This window comes from Cyanistes caeruleus, chromosome 12 (assembly GCF_971803275.1).
Source record: "Cyanistes caeruleus chromosome 12, bCyaCae1.hap1.1, whole genome shotgun sequence".
In the NCBI taxonomy this organism is placed as follows: Eukaryota; Metazoa; Chordata; class Aves; order Passeriformes; family Paridae; genus Cyanistes; species Cyanistes caeruleus.
The window spans coordinates 5,647,710-5,668,469 of NC_141712.1; the positions used below are offsets into that span (position 1 = coordinate 5,647,710).

Here is a 20,760-nt window from a genome sequence, read left to right on the forward strand (position 1 = left end):
GGCTCCACTCACCTGCAGTTTCAGAAGCATTCTTTGAACCTGTAACCATTGAGCATTGACACAATGGTACCTTCCATTTTTACATTATTGGATTTCATTGCATGCCACGTACAGGAGGCATTTATAATCTCCATCTCCCCCGTGCAACTCAGAGATTATGCTGTAGGGTGTTTTTTTCACTGAACTTGTGACAGTTTACTAAACCTCAGACCTTGATATGGCAGCGGAAGGCCTTTCAATCCAGCACAACCACACAATGCAGTCTGAACGCTATTGAGACTCAACACTACTCTTTAATCTCTCTGAGAGCCCCAGCGCAGAGCTGAAGCTGTCGCTGCCAATTCTGTAATGGACATCAGGGCAAGAACAAACAGAAGCCAGGCTTACTTCAAAGACCAGCGTCTCATTAGTGGGTCCTGCCGCGTAGAGACTCTCGGGGTGGTCGAAGGAGCGCTGATAATCAAACACTGTCCCAGCAAAAGGGAACTTCCCTGGCCAGTCGATGGTCCAGTCCCCTGTCAGGTAGTACCTGCTGGCCAGGCTGCGCACGGCCAGGTAGCTGGGGGAGACGTGCATCTCCTGGAGCTGGATGCTGCGCGCGCCCGCCGGCACCGTCACCACCGCGTAGTAGTCTGTGAGGAGAGGAGGCAGCAGCGCGTTGGCAGCTGGCACACGGACAGAGCTGGCCCATCTTTCTGAGCCAGCCTCAAAGTTATCACAGGTCAGAAGATAACGTGGCTGTTCTGACCCGCCAAGGTGCTCTGTTTTCACCAGGAGAAACCCGCTCCGGTTTTGACAGGCCGCCCCCACCCCGCCCTTGCGGCCTGTTATCAGAGTAACTGAGGTATTTCAATTCCTGAAATTTTTCCTTGTGATTCAAGGCAAGAAAAAGCAAGTTCACCTTAGAAAAATGCAGAATACACTAATGGTGGCTCCACTGTAGCTTTCCCTGTAGTTCCCTTAGAAGTTACTACTTCTAGAAGGCACTACTGCCAACCAGAAGGGCTTACAGGTGAGGTGGGATGCAGTCTTCACACAGCCCTGGACAGCAGAGGATGTCCCTGCTGCCAGCCAGGGCTGCACCACCACACCCTGGACAACTTCCTGGCCTACATCACTGCAGTAAGGACATGTCTGATGACCAACAGCAAACAGATCCCCAAAACGCCCCTGTGGGCACTGAAATCTCAGCTGTGTTTTATGCCTGAAAAACTGAAGCACAGTGAGATTATTTCCCAAGAAGCCTGTGACAGGAAAGTCCACCTCCCAGTGCCTGGATCTTCCCCTGAAACAGCTGGACAGCTTCCAGACAACTTAATTTGAAAATGGACATGGAAATACTGTCATGTTTGGCATTATGCTGTGTATTATATTGCTTTTTATATGTTCCACAGTCCCATCCCATCAGAGCCGCTGACAGCTATTTTTTCACTTGCCTGAATCCTACAATCTCTTTTAAGAGGAAATTCACACGTAAAGGGAAAATGTGTCTTAAGAAACAAGAGGATTGTTTAACTGACCAAGACTTATGCTCACAGCCCTCTTGTTACCAAGAAACGAGAGAAATGTGAACTCTCCTCTCACTCTCCCTGTGATTTTCAGCTCACATCTGGACCCTCAGCCACTGCCCAAATGAGCAAGGAATCAAATATATCACATGGGGACACAGCAGAGCAGTGAGTTGATGATCATGAGGAAAAGTTTTCCTTACCATTAGCTTTATGCTGGGTCAAGTATTGGCCTTTAAAGAACTTGCACGTTGAATTATCTCCTTTACAAACTCCACAAGCATCCAACACAGCTTTGGAACCAAGTCCATGATCACACCCTACTTGCTGCAACCAAAAGGCACAAGTGAAGGACTCAGACAAAAGGGAATTTGAAGAAACAGCTGCATTTTCCCTAAAGGAGTCAACTGCCCACTAATAAAAAAAAAATACAGACATTAGGATTGTAAGAAACTTAATTTTATCTTACTTCACATATTCCATCAATACAAACATCATAATTATTTGGAGAACACAGAGTTCCATCCTTCACTTTGCTGGACATTGCAAAGAAAAAGTCAAAGTCTTCAGCTGTGCAGTACAATTTACATCTGTCTTCCTCTGGGGTGAAAACAAACAAACAAACAAACAAACAAAACAAGGAAGCATTAGCAGACCTGCAGTGTTAAAGAGATAAAAAGCATCTTGGCTGTTATTTCTGCCTGTATTCTAGAATATAAGCTACAAGGATGAACTGTTGTCATGGTGACAACTTAGGACAACAGAATGTAGCTAAATAGAAATATAGCTAAATAGAGTAATTTATATTATGCTTTTTTTTAAAACATACGTGGGTTTGCTTATCCACACAAAGAATTAAAAATTCAAACTCTGTGTAGAAGCATTGCCTCAGCTCTGCTGCTGCATCCTGCTTTCAGTTCCTCTGCTTCACAGGCTCAAATTTAATTTTTATTAAGAGAAATGGGAGAAATGAGAGAAATAAGACAATAATCTTATTTGAAGCTTATTTTAAACTTGGGAAAGGGATAACATGGCACAAATGACCAGTTTAGCTAAAAGCTAGAAATGCAGCCAGGCTTTCCCCTAACAAAAGTATTTTTCCTCCAACAAATCCAAATCATTGTCAAATTTCTCCTTACACAGGGGTGGTGTGTTATGTTTATAAAGTGCTGATTAATTCTGCATAGACAAAACCAGTCATGAAATTGTAAATATTGTCACAATCACTGAAATGCAGAGTTTTAATACAAATTTAAGTGCAACAAATAAAACAGTTTTCAAGAACATGAAATTGGATTCAAAAGAGTATCCTTTTATTGATAAATCAGCAGCTGGATTTTCAGTAGTCCCTTCTACAGAAGCAAAGCATCTGTAGCAATTTTGAAAACCAGATCATGTTTTCAGAACAATAAATTTAGATCTTGGGGGAGCTTTTAAAAAGCAGCTGAGAGGAAGGATGGGCATTTTTAACTTTAGAATCACATGGGGACATCTTGCTTTTGAAAATTACGCCCCTTGTCCCTAATTTTAAGCCTCTTTTACTAAACACAGTCCCTCCATTGAAAATTAATGTAGGCCACCTTAAATCCTATTTAACAAGATGTATTTTTTTGCCCTATTATACAATATCCACTGGTACATGCTGTGAAACCACAGATCACTTCTTTCCTCTGTTCACACTGGCCTGTTAGGACATTTTTAAATAACTATGAAAATGCCCACAAAGACTCTTCAAGAAAATATAATCATGCTATAAAGGAAAGTTACATGTATGTGCATATATATTTTTAATCATACACATTATCATCAAAAGCAAATTTGTACCTGTGCTAAACAAAGCAGCTTCCAAACTGGAGGAATTGTTTTAGCTAATAAAAATGAATACTGAATTTGCAAAATTAAGATGCATAAAGTAAAAATAAACTTGCTTGTACAAAATAACAGAAATAGTTAGTGAGACCTGAACTTGATAAAGATCTCTCAGTAAAAGATGACTTTGAAAAATGCATGCCAGTACATTGTTTGCATTTCCACTTCTCATGGGACCATACCAGCAGAAAAGTCAAAAGGTTGATTTACTGTTGCATTTTGAAATCTGAGAACATTCCAAAAGAAGGATGATTCTGGTAGAGCTATTGTGGAAGCTTACATTTCCCATGCTGAAAATTCCATGGAAATTGTTTTGCTTGGGTTTCAGACTAAGCAATATGGAATATAAAATGAGAGAGGGGAGGCAACAAGCGGGGAGTCACGGTGAGGACAAGGACTCGAATTCCCAAGCCACATCAATCCTGCATGTCCACGCAGGCAGGATCACACGGGAGGCTGGCTCCAGCTCTGCCACAACGCAAACACCTCTCAGCCAGAGCCAGTGAGCCTGCCTCTGCCCAGAGCACAGGGTGAACTGGTGCTCAGAGCCCCCTCCCCTGCCCCTGGGAGCAGGACCACTCTCACCTTCCACTTTGGTGTAGGGCTTCCACTTGTAGAACCAGCCCCGGAAGGGTTTGCTGTTGTACTCTGCACACTGCAGGGCTCGGAAGTCCAGGCTGTCTGCTGGGCAAGGCTGCTTATTGCAGAGCTGATAAACTCGACCAGAACCTTGGCAGAACTTCCCACCGTACTGAGGCCTATGAAAACAAAAGAGGAAAAGATGATTTTGCAAAATCTCCCTTTCTTGTGATTGGCATGTGTGTGAGAATACAGGGAATGGGAGAGGACACTCTGCCCCAGGAGATCAGTATTTCTTATATGGGCCATTAAATTTCATGGTTCCTAAAACCAAGCAAAGCAGTTGACATGAATTATCTACTTGGATCACTGCAGACTCAGCAAAGATGCAACCATCTAGAGGTGAGTCATGTTTGCACTAATTTAAATTTATAGGGCTATTTGGTACTGGCCGGGTTCAACCTTGTTATACAGCTATTTTTACCCTGCTGTAACCAAGGAATGAACATGTGCAAAGAATTACCTATCACAATTAGAGTTAATAAAGGATAACATAACACTGATCAAACAAAAAGAGAATGAATGATTACATTTGCTCGTTCATTTCTTTGGTAAATCATTTTGAAAAAATGTGCTTTTAAACAGTCAGAGGAAGCAGGGACCACGCATAGTTGTCCTGCTGTAAGAAAATGCTGGAATTCAGGGGTAATTTTAACCATGTCACATCCACTCCAGCAAACCTCACCTGGGCATTTCCCTTCATCTTGGCCAGAATGGAAAGAGCATATTTTGTTGTTTTGTTCATGCCTCACATTATCAGAATATTAATTTTTTAACCTTTTTGGTCTGTGCACAGACATTGTAAAACAATGCAAAATGCATGAGTTGCTCTTTTTAACTTAGCAATTCACTTATGTAATTTGTGCAGTTTCACAATGCTCAGATAAACATCTGCAAGCACTGAGCCAAGTCTTCAAAATAACAGATTCTAAGAACTCTTTATTGTATTGGTACATTTCTTGCATCAAGCGAAAAGAAATGTACCAATACTACACTTGCACTCATTTACATAATGATTATTTTTTTAAATTAAGGAACTTACTTGAAGGACAAGATAATTTTGAGTGGACAGCTAGCCCACATTACAAACACATTAAGAAAAAATCCCAGAGTATTACACAAGATACTGAATAACAGTAATATATTACTTAACAGCAAAAAATTAAAATTCTAAGAGTATAGAATGTGCAACTGAAACATATTGTTTGTTGAAATCCCTGAACACTATGCTGTAACTATTCCCCACATCCAAGGATCCCATGCAATTCCTGACTTGCTGATGCCTGGAGTAACATGGAGAGAGCTCAGTGCAACGTGGAGGAGAAAATCCAGGTGCTTCTTCTGTTTGCTCTGGTATAAATTTTAACTCCCATATGTCTAACCCTCTAACCAAGCTAGGACTTGCCTTTTTTTATGCTTTACTTACACAGTATCTGCCTATTCCAGGACTCTGGGCTGCAAAACAGTCTTTCACAGAAAGAGATGGAAACCCACCTGTTAGTGTATTTAAAACTGGGTTAAATCACCAGCAAAATGTGCTGTGGAAGAAAACCACAACTTCCACTGACTTTTCCTGAGGTCACCTGCCAGCTACACTGATACTGGGTATAAAGGTGAAGGTCTTAAATTTTCTGTCCTAGTTGGTGGCAATCCAGCCTGTGAAGGGCAGGGAGGATATGGAACATCAGGGAAATCAGGGAGTGTTTATATTGACTTTATGCAATTGGTGAGAGCTTCGAGTTAAGGCAGCCAAGCTGTTGGGTGCTGACTCAATTCCCTACAGACTTTCTTTACAGCTTCAGCACATGGAGGATTTTTGACCTCCTTCAACCCCAGAAAACAATTCTGCTGTAGTGTAAGGAAAAGATGCAACCTCCTTCCAAGTAAATGCCACCAAATAAGAAATATAATAGAATTATTTATGGCTAGATCATGATTTCCAGCCACACTCTTGTATTTGAGGATGGGATAAAATTCCTCCAAACTAAGGGAGCTCTGAAAGAAGTATTCTGTTTCCCAGCTCTATTACAGCATTTTAATATTACAGTACATTCCCATTACTGAAACTGTTGGCTTGAGAGTGATGGAAACTTCTCCACCTTCATTTTTACCAACAAGATTTCAGTAGGAGTTAAGTGATTCACAGGAAATGAGATAGGAAATCTACAAATGCAAATTTCTGATGAAACACTATTATCCACACTGAGAAAATCATGCTTTTCTTGGGGATGTCTGTAACACCAGTAGATTTTGGGTTGAGTGCCCCCAGAAGCTGTTGGTGGATCCTCACTTAGAGAGGAATGCCCTGCACCAAGGGATTCCAGTATTTCTGTAGTGGTACAGTTCCACCACCACAGATACAGCCTGAATCTTCCATCCCTCTGTGACCCCCCCAGCACTGACACAAACAGGCTGACCTGCAGCAGCTCTTGATGAGGATATCTGGAAAAGGGAGATATTTGGTGAGAAAAGCCAGCAAGAAAAGGTCTCCCAAGATGGATCTGGAAAAGGAGTCTGAGTGCAAAAAGGTAAGTACTCCACTCCATATAAGGCTCAAATATTAAAATGCTACAAGAGTAGCTTAAACAAATTAATTAATCAATTAATTAAATCAATTCTGGAGTACCCTTGTAAGGGTATATTTCCTAAACCATTATATTCACTGCAACACAAGACAGAGAATGAGAAATCCTGGAATTCATGTGATCAAGGAAAGTATTTCATGCAATAACAAATGAATTAAGACTCAAAAATTCTGGGCTCCTATTTTTCACTTTCTGTAATCATTTAATTTCATGTAAGAACGATTCTGATCATCTTGTGGCCATATTATGATAGTATCACAAAGCTTTATTATTCTGCATGAATCTGAAAGGTTTACAGCATCTTTCACGGTCTTTCTCTTTTAGAAGTATTTTAAATGGCATCATTAATATTCATCAGTTTACACCTCACATTTTCTGTAATCACTGTTACAGATACTGTAGACAAAAGATTTAAAAAAGAATGTTCAAGCAGTTTTGATTCAGTCTTTTGACTGCACACATGCCTACAACTCCATTCTGTTCTGCTGAACAATGCACTATTGTCAAGTGCAGGATGCAGTCCCACAGATATGATTTAGGTATTAATTTAAATCTCTCGGGCACTCTTCAGATTCTTTCCCAGCTAAACTATTGAATTATGCAATCAATTTCTAGCTTGGAAAAGTACCTCAACTGTGAAGTGCTGTGGTGTATTAAAACCAGATCCATGAAATTACACTGTGACAATTTACAGGAACATAATGATTTTAGCAAATCTGCCCAGCTCTGTGGACTGCAGGTGATCCCCATGGGTGTTTGTCAGTGGGAATTTGTGCAGCTCCAGTGGGAATTCCAAAGCCATGCCCAGAGCTCTTAGAGTCTGGTCACAAGGGCTGTCTGAAAATTGGCAGTTGGAGGAAGGTTGGATGTTATTTGCAAGAGGAAGATTTCACAAACTCACACAGGTAACAAGATTTTCAAACACAGCAGCCTGTTGCTGAAGTCTTCACTTGCCCTTAAATTTCTACTAAGGTGGTCACCTTTAAAATCACCAGAAACTGAGACATTTCCCTCAATATTCATAAAAAGTCAATCATTCTGACTTCATTTTAGAGCCCAGTCAGTTTTTCATAGATCTGCACCCCTTGTTCTCCTCTCTTACAGAAATGTCATTCTTTGTCATTTTCAAAATTTTGCTATCCAAAATCATCTATCGAACTTTTGAACAAAACAAGCATTAGCTCCTGCACAAATCTGGATTAGGAAAAGTGAAATAAATATATCACATATAAAATAACATACATATATGAACCAAAATATATAAACATCTGAAATGTGTTTCAGAAATTCAGAAAGAAGGGAAACATTATTCTGAGTTGCTGTGTATTTTTAGAGGTGAACAATGAACAGGGACTAGTCCTTAAATCATTTTTTGTGGTGCAGCATTGAAAATATTATTTTTCTTCTGATTCCACAAAATGCTGTGATGGCAAATATGGCTACCTGGACATTTGTGCACTGCTGTGTGGCTTATTGATACTCCTGTCATTCCATCAATGTCACTCAGAGTGATTTATACCATCTTCTCCTTGCCCTAACTGGGTTACCACTAATACAATGGAATTAAATCTAGTGTAAACACAATCCAGCTCTGGTACCAAGTATTACTTGGTTATATCAAATCTTACTTTATTAGAACAGACAGCTGAGTCTGGAGGAAAGTTCTAAGCGCTACAGCGGCTGACACACTTCATGTTGAAGAGATTCTGTTTGAAAACCCCAGAAATCTTTATCAATCACACCAGTGCACCAAATGAAACCATCTCCACCACTGGACATTCTCCTGTCACACAGGGAGAGCAAGGGGGAGCTTATGCATAAATGCAAAGAACAATCTGCAGCCATATAAATTCACCAAGAAAAACAGGGACCAAAGCAGGAAAACCAAAATACATACATATGGCCTCTAACTGAGACCCTGCATTCTTTTGCTAAACCATTTAACAAAAGACAATATCCAAGTAATTTTATTTATTAAAATGAACTAAGAAACAACAGAAAACGTTGACAAAACGCTCTACCATGGCTCTACAAAAATTGGCTTGACTGAGGGTGATAAAGACTATTTTAACTAACTCACATTCTCCTATAACACAGTATATGAAGCGTGGATATTATTACTGCAGCACTCTATAGTATATGAGAGGCTTCTTTACAGCCTCATATAAACTGTGTCATATTTTCTCTGTTTTTTATTACTGCAGTTTAAATGCTGCTTTTATTGTGTGCAATGAGGGATACATGTGTCTGTGCCTGCTGAATATGTGTATGAAATAAAATAGGGAAATCATTTTTTTCTTGTAATTTGCAGTGAGTCAAGTATTTGGGAAAGATGCTGGTCAGTTAACACTTTTAATCTACTTTGAAATACTTATTATAATGAATAGTATTTACAGAGATATGGTATTAATTAGAGGCGAATAAAAAAATGTTTCATGACCTAGCACACAATTCTAGGGTTCAGCAACTTTAGTTTGACTCAGGAAATATAAAAGAATGCAAAGAACATGACAGACATGCACAGACATCTGTCCTTATCATCCTGGATAATATGATCTCAGCAGAAGTCTTAATAGCTTTTAAGATCTTTTTGTCCTGCTCTGAGGCTGTTAGGTGTAAAAATGTCTGTATGGTGCTTCCTTAAATGCAAAATTAAAAAATGAAAAAGCCAGCCTCTGCTCCCTGGTGTCAGGACACAGCTCTGCCTTCCACCCCCTGACTGCTCATTCTGGACACCTCACAAACATTCCCACACACATCATCATTTCCCTGCAGAAATGGACTCTGCCCATTTGCTGTTCTAGTAACACAAATAGTATAAAAAAGCCATCTCTGTGTCTTACTTTGGATTATTGCAGTGTCTCTCTTGATAGGTGACCCCCCCTCCACAGGTGCGAGTGCACTCGGACCACTCGGACCAGGCTGACCACTGGCCATTGACAGGCTTGGGCCCGTGGTCCCCATACTGGACACACTGTCCCCTGCGACACCACTGCAAAACAGGCACAGAAAACACTGTTAGCAGCACCTAGGAGATGCAAAGAAAGAAAAAAAATCCCCACATTTAAAAGCTGCAGTGCTTGATCCTAATAAATATAAAGTCACCCACTGAACAGCTCACAGCAGGACGAGGACTCTGCAGTGGGACATCCATCTGCACAGTGGCACAGATAAGTTATGTTCTGACAACTGTCCAAGTTCTGAGTTGAAGATCCCTCAGGTAACAAATTTGCAAAACTGTTCTCTTGAAGAGTGCTTTTTTACCTTACTCCTCCCCCAAAAAATCCATCTTACTTTATAGCCCTGTGGTGCAGAGCCTCAACACTGCCTATGTAATTTAAAAACAGCCTGCAAGAATTCTGCTAACATCTCCTTTATGATTCAATTAGGAAATACTGCACAAAGAGAAAAAGCAATATAGAATATTTGTCAGTAACTTGAAAATCAAAACAATGTTCTGCTGGAAGAAACCTTATAGGAAAAGAAAGTATTTTGCATAACTAAAGATGAGTGTAAATTAGAAAGTTCAACTCAAATAAAAGCAAACAAATGAGGGTAAATAAAAATAAGATGTGTAAATTAGAAGGGTTGACTTAAACAAAGAAGCTCTTTTAGGGGTGATCTCTGATGAAAATATGACCTTAGTCTGTATAGCAAATATTATGACTTAAGGTGTGCTCATATCAGAGTGGACTTTGAAGCAATGACCTAACTCCTGTTACAATTCATGTATTTTCTTGCTGATGTAGATTTGCCAGAGATACCTGATGCCACAGCTGGAGAGGCAGCAGGCCCTGCCATCAGACAGGTACCACAGGGAGGCCACATCCTGGATATGCATCAGTGCAATCATTTACAAAGCAATCTCAAAGTCCAGAATGGAAAATCTGGAGGGATCTGGCCAAAACTGGTTTTGATGGGAGCTTGTATTTGATCAAACACAGTCTAAACTCAAGTTAGGATGAAAATATTTTATAAATAAAACAACTTACCATACTTATACCACAAGCTGTTCCTTCTGCTGCGGGCATGAACTTTGTCTCACACCTGTGACCCACTTTGTGACACCAGAGAGATTTGCAGATATCCTGAAAAGGAAACAGTACTCCCTACAGTGCTCATCATTTCCATTATTTCCTGGTGTTTAAAAAGAGTAATCAATGAAACATGCTTTTACATGCAAATATAAATTTCTACATTAAAAGATGTATAAATAAACTCTTTTCTGAATTTAGAAAAACCTGGCTTAAAGTTTCCTAGCACAACCATACTTTGTATATTGCCTTCTTGTTTATGCACTATTTCACTATATATTTCTTAAAGTTATATAGAGTGTGAGATTATAATAGAACACAAACAGTGTTAAAAAGTTCCTGGCTAGAATTTCATCATGTCTGCAGGGACTACAACACTGTGAAGAGACAAGATTCTTCTAAACCACAGAAGATCTCTGGAAAGGCAGTCTGTGCACAGTGCTGTTCACTCCCTCTTCCTTGCCTATGAGCTGTGGAAGAAGCACAGCTGCCACCACTTGAATAATGTGGTTAGTATATAATAAATCAAAATACTCCAGGATAATAACAGGAGTAAAAGAAGTTACCATACGTTTTTTCAGAACGAGCACTCCAGATTATTTTAAAAATGCCTTCTCTGAAGAGACCAGTAAGGAGTGTACCAGTCATTAAAACAAGCGGTTTATCTAAATTAGTCATTCATCGTGAAGTCAAGAGTATAAGTTACATTTCATTGCTCTAAAATAGCCCTATAGATCTCTCCCAGACTTTTTGCTGTCATAAAAGTAAAACACAAGAAACTGAGTCCTTCTTACCCACACCAGCTTTGATCAAAACTCTGCTGCCTGCTAATTTCCCACAGCATAGCAGGCAAGGGCTCATGGCCCATGAGGATTCAAGTGCCCCCCTTAAGAATATGTGTATCCTGGAAGGAACACATTTCCTTCTGAAACTCCCCTGGGGCTGGGATATTCCTCCAAAGATGCCAATACCTTCAAAGCAAATTGCCAGGCAAGATAAGGCAGAGAAATAGCCCAGGCCCCTGAAGAACCCTGTACTACTTGTACTTATTCAGTGTACTGCAGCTCTCTCATGCCATTGTAAGCTCTCAAAAGTGCATCAATGGGTACCTTTACAAAGCTGAGGTTGCAGAGTTTTGCTTTCATTCCAAATTGCCACTTGCACTGGGTATCAGCATCATAGATCTGCCCTGGCAGCTTGTCAGGGTATTTGTACTGTCCTGTTTGTTTAGGTTCATCAATCAGGCAGGCAGCTTGAGCTGTACTATAATGAGAAGGTAAATTAGTCACAACTATGATCTTTACAACAAAATGCTTTCATTTCCTACAGACCAGCACAAATACATAACATGGTATACAGTACCTTTAACTAGTTTTAGAGGTATGCTCTGAAACAAGAATATCTGTGTGCAGGAACCAAAAGTTCTTGACATCTTGTTGGTAGCCTGACCTGCAAGGTTTTAAGGAAGCAGGAATTTCCAGGCTTTGGGACTGTTGTGAGAGGAAGAAAGAATGATGCCAAGCTCTTTTCCTCCCTGTATTCCTGGGTAATCAAGAGCGAGGTGACCTCATCTGCTTCTTTCCCTTCAGTGGATTCCCCAAACCAGGGGAATCAGTTTGGATCAGCAGAAGCAGCAGGCACAGTGTCCATTCCAGCAGCTGCCAGGAGGCTGCTGCAGGGTGTGTGCTTTGGGCTGGCTGTGTCCACAGCTCCCAGCTCCACCTTTTCCCCTCCTCTGCCTGAGAACACCTGCCAGGTCACTCATGATGGATTTACCCTCAGGTGTCAGTCTCTGGGGCCATATGGCAGGTTGGAGGGCTCAGGTGACTTTTTATCTTGCAATTTGCTTCTCTACACAACATATATTGCATCACTGCAGCATTAAAAAAAAACCAAAACAAACCACAACTCCATTATCTTTCCTGGCTGCTACTCAAAGATATTGACTGGGAATTCAAGGATCAGATCCACATATCTACCAAGGTGTCTGCTTCTCACTGTAAGGAATTAACACCTAAAATGCCTGTGTTGCTCTAGCTCAAAATACCTCCCACACATTTTTTAGTGTTTCTGTATAGTCTACCCATGAATGACAAAAAAAAAAAATAAGAGAAAGATTAATGCAATCATGAATTAAACAGTGATTGAAGAACAGTTCTTCTAAAGGCATCACTGAGTAATGACAACACACTGGGAAAAAACCTGACATCTTTCCCTTTCTCCTTTTTTCTTTCTCCCAGAAACAGGATGTGAAAAATGTAGAATGTCCTTTACTCATGCCATGAGCTAGATCAAGAGAGAAACTCCAGTGAGAAAGGCCACTGATGTTAATTCACATTTTGTAATGACTTTGGTACCACTGTGTCTGCTCTCTTTTGTGTACACTTCCTACTCATTCTCTAATAAACCCAGCTGCTGACAGGAATGCCTGGGAAAGAATGATATGCCAGTCATTACTGCAGGGTATTCCTGGAGGGTGAAACTCATGCTTTTGAAACAAGGCAGGACAAAAGCCCTTCCAGGCCACACCACCTCAATGCTCCAGCAGCCCAAGTGTGTGGGCTCACACACTGCAAGGGTTGGAGCACATTTTAAAGCAGGAGAATTTCACACTTCAGTAATTTTTATGCTGTTCAGGAATTCAGGCCCAGTTACTAAAGCTGCATTCCCTGGCACTGGCCCAGATTTACATCTGACCTACCTGAGAAATTTGTTGAGATACTGCCTGCTGCACACAGACCAAGAAAACACTCCATTGTTTCCAGTGAGTGTGGGAGACATGATATTTCCCTCAGCTTTTCTACAAGCATTTCCTTCTCCATCATGAATCATCCCAAAGCTGAAAAGAGAACCAGGTCGGGGAGTGAAAGCCTAGATTAAACACAAGCAGGACAAAATCTGGGAGAAAAGAAACACTTTCTGGGTAACTACTCTATGCTTGAACTCCAGAGGGAAGGTGGAGTTCATCCCTTTTGTTCCAGAGGGATGAAAACTTATGCACCACACTAATTGGTGTTGGTATGAGTCAGGTTCCAATTAATGGCAGTTTTTGTCATCACACACTCGTGTGATGGGAAGGGATGGTCAGGTTCCAGGGAAGAGCACACTGGTGCTGCACAGGAGCCAGTGACACTGGCACTGCACAGAGGCACTGGAGCTGCAGGCTGTGCCCAAAGCATCCCAGTTTTCCCATTCCTCACTCCCAAAGGAGAACAGTTCCATGGTGAGGTGGATGGACATCACAGATCCCATGTTCAGCCACACTTGTCCTTTCCTGTCAATCTGTCAGCTCCAAACCTGCAGGCACTGTGAGCCTGTCTCTGCCCAGGGATGATTCCTGTTAACATGAATGTTGTGGAGCTCAGGATCCAGGGAAATACCACCCTCAGGAATGTACCTTACACACCACAACTGCCTTCCCAGTCAGAGGGCAGAGCTACAGAGCTCCATTTGTAACAAAGGAAATGGGTGTGAATGAATAGAACACAGAATATAAAAATAAAAATGTGAATATAAAAATGTTATTATTTTTCTAATTTTGGCCACTAACTTGCTGTATTATCTCAGGCAAATCACTTTGCTTTTCTCACCTTTGTTATACAGTGTCATTTTGTCTAGACTGTAACTCTTTAATAGGAATAGTGCCTCTTACTGGGAAAACTGACTCTTATGGGGGGTTTTGCTCAGACTGAGCATCAGGAAGCCCTGCTTTCACTAGAAGTGCTAGGATGATATAAAGAATAATAAGCAATAATAAAAAAATCACATTATAATTACAAATTATGGGGATTTTATTGATACAATAAAGCTAATTTTTAGAGGTTTTCCTTTGACTCAAGTCAGTCTGTATTTACTGACTGTATGGGACATCTGTGAATTTCAATGCGTTTGGGATAAAAATTTCATCATCTGTTACTTCAATATTGTAGAACACTGGTGACTTTATAAATGTAATCTGTGCATGTGCAGGGAATATCTCATTTACTGGACTCAAGCCTCTACTGCTATAAATCATTACAGGCTCATCAGAGTTACTGCATGTGTTGCCACCAGCTGAGCTTCCAAACTTCCTAAAATATATGGTTCTTCCTATAAATGAGCAAAAAAAGTACCAATTGAGCCAGTGTTTTAGAACCCTTCATAAAATATTGTGTTCCCCTGCACTGCAGCCAGAGAACCCTTAGTTTATACCCCACTGACACAACAGGCTCTGAACACCCAGGGGAACTGTTAAGGTTTCAGGTAAAAACACAAACTTTAGAAAATCATTAAAAATGTCTAACAAAACACTAAAATGTTTAACCACTGAAGCTTTCAGTGGATCACAGAGTGTGATATTCCCCTCCTGTGAAACCTTTGGTTAATACACCCACAATGGACCTCAGCACCTCCAAAGCTGGAACCTTTTTTTACAGGTTTTTTTTTCCCTCCAAGAATCTCTGTATCACAGAAACCAAGTTCTGTTGTCTTACATCATGTATCAGATAGTCTCAGGACCATGAACACGACAAATGATCATAAAGACATTTGGTGTCTGGCACAGACTTTTCCCAGGAGATAAGAAGCATTCTATTAGGAGCATGGAAGTACACCAAAGAAAGGTTGAATAATATGTGAATCAAAGGCAGTGGTGAAAAAGGTGAAAAAAAAAGAAAAAAAGGAAAAGAAAGAAAAAAAATTCCAAGTTGAATCTCTCAAAGCATATAAGAAAATAATAAGGGAGGAGAACATGAAGAGACTAAATGGGATAATTCTTGCAAAATAAGACATGGGCCTAATACTGATCGAAAGGCAATAAAAATGTACCGAGGTCAGTGAAACTGCATTAGTTTGACAGGAGGATCAAACAATATTCATATTATATATCTGTTCCTTTGAATGCTTTGGCACAATTCCCACAGGACACACTGGCAGCTGGATTACTCTTTAATTCCTTGCTTCCCTTCAGATGTACAGAAACCTGTGAGAGGGTTTCTCGTGTAGACATTAGGTCACAGTGTGCACTGCAGAAATGAAAACTGAATAGTCCTCATGCAGTCAGGCAGAATGGGAAGGCTTCATGCCTTGACCAATCAGCAAATACAGCAGAATACAGTACCACTGCTTTCCAAAGGTCTTCTGTGCATTAATGTTGCTGCAAAATAAAGACCTTTTAACTAAGCCTTGATGTTAGGTTTGTACCACCCAGAGAAACTCTGCTCCTCTACTGCCAGTGGTGAGACAGACTCCAGCTTGAGCCGTGCTAAACTGGACATCAAAACCATGCACAAAGTTGTGGAAAAGTAACTCAAAATTATTGGGGAAAAAACCAGCAGAACAAAACCTGATCGTCTTCTTTAGATTTAACTCAACAATCTGCAGTATAGCTTCAGCTCCACAAAAGATCTTTATTGGTTTTGTACGAGACACCAGGTTCTAAGTAATTTTCAATCCTTCTACAATAGAAATCCAATGGACATAAATACAGAAAGGCAGAAACTATTACAAAGGTGGGTTTTACCCAAATCACTCATTAAACAGGTAGAGAGAACAAAGGACAGGTTCCAAGTTTCTAGGAAACACTGTTTTCTGGGAAAAGGAGACCTCCAAGAGACTCAGATCTCCTCTGCAGAGAAGCTGCAGTAACCTGCAGCAACCCCTCCCTCTTTGGAGCAACCACATGGATACCAGAAGGGATTTGTCCACCAGAATATGGGAGCAGTGTGGGAAGCTCCAAGGTTTTAAAGAGGAGTGGCCAGTTCTGAGCCCAGCAGAACACCAGGGGTGACCAGCTGGATGGAGCCCTGTTCACCACCACTCCTTGGGCTCCCAAATGACTTCTATTTAAAATGTGCCGATCCAAATGATCTGTATTTAACTGATTTGTATTAAATAGGCTATGTTTCCATTCAGTAACATATTTGTTCACAGAAGAAGAAACTTACTTGTGTCCAGATTCATGAGCAATTGTAAAAGCCAGTCCAAGGCCTGTATCTTCATTAATGGTGCAACTGCGGTATTTGCTGCACATGCCACTGATGGGTGCAAATCCTGAAGGAAGGAAGCAGTAAAATAGCTTGTTCCTCTACAGAACTCCAAATACACATATCATCTGCACTGGTCCTAATGAGCCAGTTTATTTTGGCACATGGAGACACTTGTCTATTTTATCAGGTTTATCACGGAGGAATTACAGCAGACTTTTATTTGACAATAAAGGAACTCCTATATAAAAAGTATAAATCAAACCTAACCTCTCTCCAACTACACTTTATTTGTAAAGATTATTCTCCCCCCAACCCACCCCCCTTGCCTTTACTGCTCTCAAATTAGGGGGGGAATCCCATTCAAAAAAGGCAAGCAGTCACAAAAGGAAAATAGAGTGGCTCAGAAATATTCTCAAAATCAAAAATACTCCTTGAAGAGGTGACAATCCAAAAACAATACCGCCTTGCTCTCTTCAAGAAGACTAACAGCATGTGTAAAAATGGGCTGTTTTATCTGAAACCAACTCAGCTCCTGCTGTGGACATGCCCAGGTTTCCCAGGCCGTGCTCTGGTGTCATACCCAAAGTGTCACAGGGCTCGTTCTTCCAGGAGCAGATGTCAAAGCCCGTCAGAAGGATGGCATGGTCGTGGCGCTTCCCGTTCTTCCCAACCAGGGCAGACTGCCACTGGCAGAAGCTGTTCAGGGACTGGTCAGCGTGGTGGTTGATCAATAACCCACCCTGCAGGGAGTGCACAGACACACAGACAAGGTGGACGTGAGAAAGGAGATGGAAAGAGTGAGAGCTGCTTAGGGAAAAGGGAGTTAATATTTCATATTTGTTCTACATCATGTATTCCCATGGTAGCTGTCTGTGACGGCTGAGTCAGCTGATGAGTGAATCTCTTACAACTGTAAAATAAAACTGGGCCTCTCCCCAGACACACAGATATTTCCAAAGCTGGTGGTTGGAATTACAGTGTAGAAATATATTTAATTCCTGAGAATGCTGAACACCAAGCCATATACAATACTGTGATTATAATGTATTGTAATTGATGGGGAAGAAAAGTATTATCCAAGTAGATCAACCCATCACAAATTTCTTTTCAGCAAAAGGGATTTTTGTCTTCTTTTGCCTCAGCACCCTTGACACAAGAATTGGCTCCACTCCCACCTTTTGTTACATGTTTTCTTCAGTTTGGGACTTCTGACTCCTTACCACTTCTGATCCTCAGACCTTGGACAGCCCAGTTCAATTTTTTTTCTGTTTATTTAAATACTTATTAAGTAGATTTCTCACTCCAGGCATTTCTTCTCAAGGAAACACTGGAAAATGTTAGGTTTTACCTTACTGGAAGCATTTCAATGTTTCTAAAGAATATTTATATGAAATGACGAATTTAGACTCAAAACCCAAGAAGCGGTGGAAAGTAGAAAGTGTCATTTTGGAGATTTTGGCAGTTTTAATCTTCTTCTCACACTTTGTGTCTTAAGAAACCTCCCTGTTCATAACATGGGAGCACCCAATGCTCCCAATGAACGGCAGAAAATGAAGTAGCTCAGACAAAAACTGACACAACTTACAGGCTCTTGTTCCAAAAGAAGCAGGCTCACAACAACAATGTTTATATCACTTCCAATTGTTCCATCCTTAAACAGACTAGAGACCTGCAATGATTATTGGAGAGGAAATATCACCTACATGCATAATCCCTTTTTAATAGATTAAACATATGTACTGAGTTATTGCCTTGGACTTCAATTTTCAGTACTAACTCATGGAGTTATATCCCTTGTAGGATTAACCCAAAAGAGCTCAAAGCAGAAGAATTATGCCCCAAACTACACTTAGTAAAAAACTTAAAAATTTTCTATTGACTTCAATAGACTTTGACCTGTCCTTGGTCTCCTGGATCAAATGCAATTAAAGCCAAAGTTCAAGCTCAAGTTTTGCAGTACAAAAGTAAAGAGCAAGGCCATGCAGAAAAACATATTTCTAGCCAAATTATATCAATTTTATGTAAATGTATTTGTGTTTTCTCAGTAAGTGTTTCTAGGAGATGTGAGATGAAACAGATAAAGCTTCATGGTACTAAATGAAAGTTTCAATCTGAGTACCCACCTTTTTTGTACTACACAGGCAATAGTACAAAAATTTTAAAATGTAACATTTTAAATACTTTCTAATATTTTTTTTCACTCTACAGTACTATTGCCAGAGCTATGACGTTCTAAAGATGTGCATTTAAAGGCTTTTTGATATAAGTACTACATTAGATGAAGTTTGCATAAGGTGTCTCTGCTCCTTTTGTTATCAGTATTTGTCTAATGAAAGATCCTCCCCTGACACAACAATATTCCCCAGAGAAAAGACACTTCACTGGCATCACACCTTACCATGTTCATGACTGTTAAGATATATGTTGTTACATTTTCCTTGCCATGTTTCTCCAACATTTTTTTATCCGCCACAACAAGGGTTTCAACATTTAGACTTCCATTTTTCTGAATTTTAGCAGATGATCTCTTGAACCTTGCAGAAGTCCCATACTCGTCTGAGCGAATGTAGGTCTCTTCTGTGGGTGGCTTGGGTGCATCTAAAAGGAAATAAAACTGTTTTGGAAAGAGTTCAGATCACCCATGAACAGTTTCATCAGAAAATGAAGTATCACAGGTTTAAAGCCTTAGATTATTTTTATAGCATGTGATTTAATACTTCTGGCTAAGTTCTTCCATATTTATTAAAAAAGACCTGATTCATTCCTGAGGGAAAGACTGCTACAGGGAGAGAAGGAAATGGGAGAACCACATTCGTATTCAATAAGCAGTTTAAAATAAGGAATTAATCTAATAAAATGGTAGCATCTGTGCAAAAAAATACAACAGAATTTTTAACAGAGTATCTGCATTTTTCCTGTCCTTTTGATAACTTCCTGAGGTGTTTGGCATGTGCTACTTACATAGCAGTTGGCAAAAAAAGTCCTCTCCACAACAGATGTCCACGGGCAGTACAGAAATCAGATACACACCACAAGTCAATTCCTGCCAGCCTGATATTGGGACTGACACTGGCCTTCCATGCCAAACTGCCAGCCAGGTTTTTCCTGCTGGGAATGCATTTATTGAGTACAGAGAAATGTCAGGCAGCACCAAGGAGGGCAGTGCATATCCAACTCCAGGGTGCATTTTCTCCCTCTGTGCTGGGGCAGCACAGGCTGTGGCACAGCTGGAGAACGGTTTCTACTCCAGTTCTTCAGGGAATCAGAAAGAGAAATCCATCTCCCACATCCTACAGTGCTCTTGCTATCCACAGGTTCTTCTGCATAAACCTACATTGCCTTTGCATCAAGAATTAACTCAAAGGCCACTTTAACAAACTCTTTGGATAAGAATGGCATTTTTTTTCATAATGGGATGTAACAACACAAGTGAGGGAGCCTCAGGTTATGGAAAAAATCCTGCCTGTGCCTCATCAGAAAGTAATTCCAAAGAGCTACAATAAACCCTACTTTCTTCCATGCCAAACTCTGAAATCAAGATCCACAGAACACACAACAGTGCTCTGCTTTTAAGAACTCAGCACTCTGATGTGCATTTAACATACAAAGGACCAGGTTATGGTGATTTTCAAATGTATCGCTCAAAATACACAACCATCCTTTTCAAGCTCAAAGAACTATTCTGGAAGCACATCAAGACACAAGGACAGGCCTCACCCAGGAGGGAAGTGCTCAGTTCCAGGCACATCAGTGCCCAGGTACTATTTTGAAGGTCAATGCAGCTCCAATGCTTTGGACACATATCCATGAGCAGAGAAGTTTTGCTCTTGAATTTATTTCACTGCTACTCATAAAACCGAAGCAGCAGCAGTTTCATCCATGTTTTACAAACCTTAGTCCAGTAAATTCTCATGATCTAAAATCATTTAGGTTGTGACAAAGAGTTTGGAAGATGATTAACTGGCTTTTCTAATGCTTACAAACTGCCTGCACATGAAATTTTAAAAGATGGTGTGTGGGACAAGTTATTTTTATGACACCCAAGTGGCAATGTGCTCTTCCCTCTTACTGCTCAGCAAGTTTGATTTCATTCTTAGGTTAGGATAAATTAACCCTGACTAGGCAAGGTTAATAGCAGAGGATCACCTTTTGTCAGCCT

At 40.5% G+C, this 20,760-nt stretch overlaps 1 protein-coding gene across 6 annotated transcripts in view; it reads right to left on the minus strand.

Annotated features, from left to right (window-relative positions):
- ADAMTS18 (ADAM metallopeptidase with thrombospondin type 1 motif 18) overlaps nt 1-20,760 on the minus strand; it is a 77,046-nt gene that overhangs the window by 26,179 nt on the left and 30,107 nt on the right. For all 6 annotated transcript variants that reach the window (XM_023934862.2, XM_023934864.2, XM_023934861.2 and 3 more), the window contains 12 exons: nt 19,000-19,199; nt 18,187-18,270; nt 17,182-17,341; nt 16,560-16,665; nt 13,337-13,474; nt 11,745-11,898; nt 10,594-10,689; nt 9,445-9,593; nt 3,963-4,135; nt 1,978-2,108; nt 1,712-1,835; nt 388-632 (listed from right to left, as the gene is read on the minus strand). In XM_023934862.2, the coding sequence (XP_023790630.2) occupies nt 388-632; nt 1,712-1,835; nt 1,978-2,108; nt 3,963-4,135; nt 9,445-9,593; nt 10,594-10,689; nt 11,745-11,898; nt 13,337-13,474; nt 16,560-16,665; nt 17,182-17,341; nt 18,187-18,270; nt 19,000-19,199 (1,760 nt within the window). The remainder of the gene's footprint in view (nt 1-387; nt 633-1,711; nt 1,836-1,977; nt 2,109-3,962; nt 4,136-9,444; nt 9,594-10,593; nt 10,690-11,744; nt 11,899-13,336; nt 13,475-16,559; nt 16,666-17,181; nt 17,342-18,186; nt 18,271-18,999; nt 19,200-20,760) is intronic.